At 45.4% G+C, this 8,967-nt stretch overlaps 1 protein-coding gene across 4 annotated transcripts in view; it reads left to right on the plus strand.

Moving 5' to 3' along the window:
* DENND4B (DENN domain containing 4B) overlaps positions 1-6,411 on the plus strand; it is a 45,263-nt gene extending 38,852 nt beyond the window's left edge. For all 4 annotated transcript variants that reach the window (XM_070766778.1, XM_070766780.1, XM_070766781.1 and 1 more), the window contains exons 25-28: positions 1,066-1,171; positions 1,425-1,590; positions 3,848-3,912; positions 5,194-6,411. In XM_070766778.1, the coding sequence (XP_070622879.1) occupies positions 1,066-1,171; positions 1,425-1,590; positions 3,848-3,912; positions 5,194-5,339 (483 nt within the window). In that variant the 3' untranslated portion in view covers positions 5,340-6,411. The remainder of the gene's footprint in view (positions 1-1,065; positions 1,172-1,424; positions 1,591-3,847; positions 3,913-5,193) is intronic.
* The last annotated feature ends 2,556 nt before the right edge of the window (positions 6,412-8,967 follow it).

Here is an 8,967-nt window from a genome sequence, read left to right on the forward strand (position 1 = left end):
CACCCGCAAAAGTCGAATTTCCGCGAAGTAGAGATGCGGAAGTAAATACACCATTTTTGGCCATGAACAGTATCCCAAGCCTTCCCTTAACACTTTAAACCCCCTAAATTACAATTTCCCATTCCCTTAGCAACCATTTAGATTATTACTCACCATGTTTATTTATTAAAGTTTATTTTTAAAAAATGTTTTTTAAAGGCAGACGAAAGTTTGGCAATGACATATGACGTCATCGGGCGGGGAAAACCCATGGTATAAGGGGAAAAAACCACAAAGTATTTTTTAATTAAGATTTCTGAAAAACCATGGTATAGACCAGTGATTTTCGACCTTTTTTGAGCCGCGGCACATTTTTTACATTTACAAAATCCTGGGGCACACCACCAACCAAAAGGACACAAAATGACATCCTAAGACACTCTCCTCTCTTTTTCCATCCCTGTCTCCTCCCCACCCTTGTATGTGTATGTGTGTATGTGTACACACTCTTGAACCATTTCCAAAAACAGGTGAGGGCTGGATTTTTTCTCTTATTCTTTTGGGTGCTTTTATCATATGCTTTAAATCAAGAGTCACTTCTCTCTCTCTCTTTTGTTTCTCTCTCTTTCCTCTCATTCTCTGTCTCAATCATTTTCTCATTTCTCTTTTTTCCTCCCCTTTTTGCTCATTTCTCTCTCTCTCTCTCCCTTCCTCTCCTTTTCTCTCTCTTTCTCTCTTGCTTTCTCTCTCTCTCTTGCTTTCTCTCTCTTTCTCTCTTTTCTTTCTCTCTCTCTCTCTCTCACTCTCTTTCTTTCTCTCTCTCTCTCACTCTCTCTCTCAGCAAAAAGTTGCGAGACCGGAACCTGAGTTTCCTTCTTCGCGGCACACCTGACCATGTCTCACGGCACACTGGTTGAAAAACACTGGTATAGACGTTCCGCGAAGTTCGAACCCGCGAAAATCGAGGGAACACTGTATATGTATATGTTTTTAAGGTGGAGAAAAAAAATAAAAATTTCAAACTGGGAAAAAGTTCCCAAGGTTCAGAAACTCATCCTTTCCGCTTCCTTTTTTTTAATATCCCAGGCGTCGGCTCCGGAGGGCCCTTTCGTCCACGTACGATTGCTCTGGGATGTGCTGAGTTCGGATCCAGACAGCTTTCCCCCTCTCTACATTCTCTGGAGGCTGCACGGTACGTGCCAGGACGTTTCCGTTGAACCTTGGCGCCAGGTCCTTTTCGATGGCGGTGGATTGATTGGACTCCTTCTGGGTCAACGTCCACGGACCCTTCTGGCATGCAAAACGTCCCACGATGGTCGCCAAAATGACGTCGGATTTGGCTGGGTGTAATAGACAAGAGACGGGCCTTGGTGCCGTTGTCCGTTCCTTGTGTGTGGACGGAGGGGGCCTTCCAAATCCTTATGCCAGCCTTCTTCCTTCCCCAGGCCAGATCTCCACGCGGCTGCAAAATTGCCGGAAGCATAACCACCCGTTCTCGCTCTCCTTCCTGGAAGAGGTCATCCGATATCTGGGCCTGGGGGATGTCCACAAAGCCATTGCCCTCTTCGTAGAGAAGGTGGCAGGCTACGCCAATTCCGGCCTGCTCCAGAGGTGAGGCTCTACAGCCCCCTTGCCCCAAAACAGAGTCGATTAGCGGGATGTGTGGGGGTGAAGAAGGCGTGAAATCGAAGGCAGAATCTCCAGCCACCTTTAAGGAATTAGTTTTATTTTATTTAAATTAAATAGCAAAAACTTCAGAACAGAAGGATTTAGGGGGTAGTGATTTCTGACAGTCTCAAAATGGGTGAGCAGTGTGGTCGGGCGGTAGGAAAAGCAAGTAGGATGCTTGGCTGCATAGCTAGAGGTATCACAAGCAGGAAGAGGGAGATTGTGATCCCCTTATATAGAGCGCTGGTGAGACCACATTTGGAATACTGTGTTCAGTTCTGGAGACCTCACCTACAAAAAGATATTGACAAAATTGAACGGGTCTAAAGACGGGCTACAAGAATGGTGGAAGGTCTGAAGCATAAAACGTATCAGGAAAGACTTCATGGACTCAGTCTGTATAGTCTGGAGGACAGGAGGAAAAGGGGGGACATGATCGAAACATTTAAATATATTAAAGGGTTAAATAAGGTTCAGGAGGGAAGTGTTTTTAATAGGAAAGTGAACACAAGAACAAGGGGACACAATCTGAAGTTAGTTGGGGGAAAGATCAAAAAGCAACGTGAGAAAATATTATTTTACTGAAAGAGTAGTAGATCCTTGGAACAAACTTCCAGCAGATGTGGTTGGTAAATCCACAGTGACTGAATTTCCAGCCTCCTTTAATGGATACTGTCCATTGTAAGATAAAATACAGGAAATAGTATAAGGGCAGACTAGATGGACCAGGAGGTCTTTTTCTGCCGTCAGTCTTCTATGTTTCTGTTTCTATAACTATTAATTAAATTAAATATGCAGCCCCTTCAGATAGGGGCTGCATACAAGTCTAATAAATAATAATAATAATAATAATAATAATAATAATAATAATAATAATATTTATTAGACTTGTATGCTGCCCCTCTTTATAATAACAATAATATTATAATATTATGTCAATACAACACAGCAAACGAGATCACTATGCTGGATTTCGTATTTCATCACCAGGTCAGGTGCTTCCCAAGCACCTAGGACTGCGTGATGTAGCGGCAAATTATGTTTGCCGATCCCAGTAAAGCGGCCTTTTGCAATTGACAGGTGGAGATTTTGTCAATTCCGATGGTTATATTATTATTATTATTATTATTATTATTATTATTATTATTATTATTAATATTATTATTATATTATTATTATTATTATTATTATTATTATTATTATTATTATTAGCCGCCCAATCCCTGTTCTGTGCCATTATGTTTGTGAGTGACATAGGGGAAGGTTTGGTAGGGAAGGTTTGCCTATTTGCCGATGACTCTAAAATGTGCAATAGGGTTGATATTCCTGGAGGCGTCTGTAACATGGCAAATGATTTAGCTTTACTAGATAAGTGGCCAAAGCAATGGAAACTGCAGTTCAATGTTTCCAACTGTAAATAATGCTCTTGGGGAAAAGGAATCCTCAATCTGAGTATTGTATTGGCAGTTCTGTGATAGCAGAAACGTCTGAAGAGAAGGATTTAGGGATGGTGATTTCTGACAGTCTCAAAACGGGTGAACAGTGCGGTCAGGCGGTAGGGAAAGCAAGTAGAATGCTTGGCTGCATAGCTAGAGGTATAACAAGCAGGAAGAGGGAGATTGTGATCCTGCTGTATAGAGCGCTGGTGAGACCCCATTTGGAATAATACTGTGTTCAGTTCTGGAGACCTCACCTACAAAAAGATATGGACAAAATTGAACGGGTCCAAAGACGGGCTACAAGAATGGTGGAAGGTCTTAAGCATAAAACGTATCAGGAAAGACTTCATGAACTCCATCTGTAGAGTCTGGAGGACAGAAGGGAAAGGGGGGACACGATCAAAACATTTAAATATGTCAAAGGGTTAAATAAGGTTCAGGAGGGAAGTGTTTTTAATAAGGAAGTGAAGCCGAGAACAAGGGGGGGGGGCACCATTTGAGGTTAGTTGGGGGAAAGATCAGAAGCCACGTGAGAAAATATTATTTGACTGAAAGAGTCGTAGATGCTTGGAACAAACTTCCACAGGGACTGAATGTAAACATGCCTGGGATCAACATAGATCCATCCTAAGATAAAATACAGGAAATAGTATAAGGGCAGACTAGGTGGACCAGGAGGTCTTTTTCTGCTGTCAATCTTCTATGTCTCTATGCATCTCTGCCCACGTGGACAACGGCTGCGTCTTTGCTCTTTGTTTCAGGAGTGTTTATCGAGAATTTCTCTTCCTGAAAATAGCCGCTCTGGGCCGGGATCGTGTGGACATTGGTAAGAAGTTGGAGGGACATGGACAACTGGGTTGGAGGGCAGACAATTCCCTATATACTGGAGGGTTGGAAGGAGGATGGTTCCACTAGAGTCTTTGGGGGGTTTTGGTCAAGCTGTCTACTTGAGGACTAGCACCTTGGCTGTGCCCAGGGTGCTCCTCGCAAGCATTAAACCCTTTGCTTTATAAAAGAAGGGAAAGTACCGCCCGTCAGAATTTTCCACCTTGTGGACTAGATCCTTACCTGTGCCCGGGGGAGGGGCAGCTCTCTCACTATGAGGACTAATAGACCTTGCTGTGCTCATTGTGTACCATAAAAAGGTCTATTTAACTTTGAGGACTAGCAGCCTTCACAAATGAAGAGCCCATTTGCCATGAGTCCAAAAGACGGCTATTCGGGGCTGTAGTAACTTTGAATGGTCCCTAAATGGAACACCCCATCTCCCTTTCTCTCCCCTCCCTCTTCCTCCCTCCCACCCCTACATTTCCTCTTTCTCTCCCCCCCCGTCTCTCCCTCCCTCTCCCCACCCTCCCTCTTTCTCTTTCTCCCATCCTCTTTTCTTCCCTCCCTCCTTCCTCCTCCCTTCCCCCTCTTCCTCTCTCCTTCCCCCACCCACCCTCCCTTTCTCTACCCTCCTTCCTTCCATCTCTCCCTCCCTCCCTCTCCCCCTCCCTCCCTCCCTCTCTTTCCCTCTCTCTCCCCACCCTCCCTCTTTCTCTCTCTCTCCCATCCTCTCTTCTTCCCTCTCTTTCTCTCTCTACCATCTCTCTCTCTTCCTCTTTCTCTCCCCCTCTCTTCCTCCCTCACCCACCCATCCTCCCTCTTTCTCCCTCACCCTCCCTCCTTCCCTCCTCCTTCCCCCCTCCCTTCCTCTCTTTCTCTCCCCTCCCTCCTTCCCCTCTCCCTCCCTCTCCTCTTTCTCCTTCCCTCTTTCTTTCTCCCATCCTCTCTTCCTCCCTCCCTCCTTCCCCCACCCACCCTCCCTTTCTCTACCCTCCTTCCTTCCACCTCTCTCCCTCCCTCCCTCTCCCCCTCCCTCTATTTCCCTCCCTCCCTCTCCCCACCCTCCCTCTTTCTCTCCCATCCTCTCTTCTTCCCTCTTTCTCTCTCTACAATCTCTCTCTTCCTCTTTCTCTCCCCCTCTCTTCCTCCCTCACCCACCCTCCCTCTTTCTCCCTCACCCTCCCTCCTTCCCTCCTCCTTCCCCCCTCCCTTCCTCTCTTTCTCTCCCCTCTCTCTCTCCCCTCCCTCTCTCCCTCCCTCCCTCTCTCTTCCTCCATAGCTGAATTTGACAAGAAGTACAAATCGGCTTTTTCGAAGCTGGCCAGCAGCATGGGGAAGGAGCCCCTCAGGCAACAGAGGGCCCAGCCCCTCACCACCAAGGCCATCGATTGCCGGAAGAGTTTCGGAGCCAACCTGGAATGCTAGCGAGAGAGGGGGCTGCGGCTGACAAACACCCCCCCACCCCCAAAATCATCTCTCCTGTTGCTGCTGCTGCTGCTGCTACCTGGGACAAAACAGGAAACAAAACCAAGGATGAAACTGGAGCTGATACCAAATATGAGGAGGGGGCTCAGCCGGGCTCCCTAGGCTGTGACCAGCACCCCTGGGCCCTTTGGGACACCAGGGGATGGGAGGGTGGGGGTCCCGTTCGACCCTTGGTAGTTGTCTTGCTCTCTTCTCTGAAGAAATTGAGAGGAGGGGGATGCCCGGTTCCAGCTCTGCACTTTGCACATGTCTAGGGGCTCAGACTCCCCCCACGCATAGGAACCTATACGCCCTCAATCTCTTTCCTCCCGCCCCCCCCCCCCTCAAATCTGGGTCTTCGCCCCCGTAAACGTCTATTTTTTTGGTGCCCAGTGTCGGTCGCAGAATTGCGGGTGGGTCCAGTTATGCCCCGCCCACCCTGTGAAGGACAACGCCCCCTCTGGTCGCCCCGCCCACTCCTTTCCCTTCCACCCTCTCCCCGATTCATTGGGGGGGGTTCGTTTAATTGAGGAGGGGGCTGCCTGCCCCTCCCCTCCTGCCCGAAGTGGTCTCGCTTTTGTGTTTTTAGTATTATTTTTACCGTCAGTGTTACAAGAAATGCAGGGTGGGTCGGTGGGTGGGAAGAGACATAAAACGGAAAAAAAGAAGCTATTTTGTAAATTTATTTATTACGGAGCCCCCGCCATCCTGTCCCCCCCCCCCCCTTTCACAAACACACACCCTTTGTGGCATGTGCTTTAACTGTTCAGGGCGCCCCGTTCGCGGAAAGTGGGAGCCCGCCGTCTTTCTGTTCCTTAGAAACGGTTCTGGGACACACACACCCTCCTTAACGAGGGGGTTTCCTCTCCTCCCCATCTTCTCAGGGCTCAAGTCCACGTAATTTGGACCCACCTGCCCAGAACTGAGCCCCTCATTGCCGTGTTTCTGTTAACGGAGTTGGGTTTTCGTTTTCGTTTCCCCCCCCAAAACGTTCCTCGCCCTGTAAATAAAAAAAAAAGGCCTCTGTATTTTCCTTCCGGTGTCTTGTCTCCTGTTTCATGATGGAAAGAGGGTTTCTGAGAACATGCGGAGGGCCTTCCCCATCTGGGCTTAGGCTATGTGGAGAGGGTGGGGGCATTGTTTTCGTAGATTTTGCCTTAGTGTTCGCCTTAGAACAAGGACAGAAACACCAGCCTGAAGATGACGAGTGGGACCTCGTCGAAATGTCGCCAGAAATTTCCAAATCCTACACGGGAAGAAACCCGAATATACCAAGACCGTCATACCTGTACCCGTGAAAATCTACGAAAACAAATATATATATACATATGACGGTCTTGGTATATTCGGGTTTCTTCCCGTGTAGGATTTGGAAAATATTTATTTATTTATTTGTTTGTTTGTTTGTTTGTTTGTTTATTCATTTATTTATTTATTAGATTTGTATGTCGCCCCTCTCCGAAGACTCGGGGCGGCTAACAACAATAAAGAAGACAATGTAACAAATCTAATATTAAAAAATAATCTTAAAAAACCCAATTTAAGAGACCAATCATACAAACAAGCATACCATGTATAAATTCTATAAGCCTAGGGGGAAGGGGAAAAAAATTTCAATTCCCCCATGCCTGATGACAGAGGTGGGTTTTAAGGAGCTTGCGAAAGGCAAGGAGGGTGGGGAGCAACTCTGATATCTGGGGGGACCTGGTTCCAGAGGGTGGGGGCCGCCACAGAGAAGGCTCTTCTCCTGGGTCCCGCCAAATGACATTGTTTAGTCGACGGGACCCGGAGAAGGCCAACTCTGTGGGACCTAACCGGTCGCTGGGATTCGCGCGGCAGAAGGCGGTCCCGGAGATATTCGAATATCAGGGAATTCATGAAAAAAATGGAATAAATTGGGGAAAAAACCCCAAACTGTATTAAAAGGATGAAAAGTCAGGGAAAAATCATGTTAAAAAAAACAAAACCAGATCGCTCTGCCTGGCGGAGTCAAGCAAAAATGAGCATAACTGTGGCAACAACTTGCTTTATCGATATTTCTCCATGGCGTGGCCATTTGGTATGATGTCATCTACAACCGTGGCTTAACTAGATCGCAAGTTACAGGGAAATGTCAGGGAATTTCAAAATGCTTTCCCCCCGGACACCCTGTCCGGGCAACTCAATGGAGATGGCAGAGTGTTTTTTAGTGGCCCATTGCCTTTCCTGTTGCCACAGCAGGGTTTTGTTCAGCAGATAATATTCTCATTGTGCCCACAGATAGAAATATCTGCCTCTACCTAGGATCAAACTCACCGCCACCGCACCACTCAGTTCCTAGCTTTATGCTGGAGTGATTTCACACCAGATTTGGGTGATATAAAGAGAACAATGCTGGAAGTATCCAAGAGGGTCTCGGGAGGTCAGTTAGTCCCCAACCTTTGCGGCTTGGTGCAAGACGGGAATCGGGCTTTGGACGTCCAAAATTTTCCACAGCATTTCTAAGCAAGGCAATTTTTAAGTGAGTTGCACTCCAGTTTATTCATTTATTTATTATTCATTCATTCAAGTACGTATTTGTAATGTACATAGATATAACATTGTTTATATAAATGAGATGGCTACTGATAAGAGGGAACGATTGGAGAGGGACGGTAAGCACACTGGTGCACTTATGCACACCCCTTGCTGACGATAATTAATTGCAATTCTTCAATTGTTATTGGACTATCTAGATTTTCTTGTTGTTCTTCGGTTAATTGTGGTAATTCTAGGGATTCTAAGTAATTAAAAGTCTCATCTTCATTGGTATCCTCTTTTTTATATAATTCTTTATAAAATTCTTGTACTATTTTTGCCTTCTCCTCTATATTATGTTTAACCATTCCATTTTCATCTACTAACTCTTTGATTATTTTTGATTGTCTATATTTCCTTAACTTATATGCAAGCCATCTTCCTGGTTTATTCGCATGTTCAAAGTAATGTTGTTTGGCCTTTTTAATCTTTTAAAGCTAACTGTTTTTGTTCTATAAGTTTAATTTTATGCCTTTGCAATTCTATCTTTCCCTTAATTTATTTATTTTTACCATTTTGTTGCGAGAGCACCTCTAATTGTTTTAACTCTGTCATTAATTGTTCATATTGTAGCTTTTTTTCTTTATTTACCTTCGCTGTATAAGAAATTGTTAATCCTCTGAAGTACGCCTTCGCTGTATCCCATAAGTTTTGAGGGGAAGTTTCTGAATTTCTATTTATCTCAAAAAAAATCTTCAATTCTTTTTCTATCCACTCCTTATATTGTGGGTTTATAAAAATAAATAAATAAATAAATTTAAAGGAATTGGGTGAGGTCAACAGTGGACAGTCTAAGGGTAAAGTTTTCGGGGTTTGGTGACGAAAACTCAGTCAGGTAGTGAGTTCCAGGCATTAACCACTCTGTTGCCAAAGTTGTATTTTCTACAGTCAAGTTTGAGGCGGTTTACTTTGAGTTTGAATCTGTTGTGTGCTCGTGTATTGTTGTGGTTGAAGCTGAAGTAATCCTTGACAGGAAGGACGACGTAGCAGATGATTTTATGAGCTATGCTTAGGTCGTGTTTAAGGCGACGTA

Source organism: Erythrolamprus reginae, chromosome 13 (genome assembly GCF_031021105.1).
Source record: "Erythrolamprus reginae isolate rEryReg1 chromosome 13, rEryReg1.hap1, whole genome shotgun sequence".
NCBI classification, from domain to species: domain Eukaryota; kingdom Metazoa; phylum Chordata; class Lepidosauria; order Squamata; family Dipsadidae; genus Erythrolamprus; species Erythrolamprus reginae.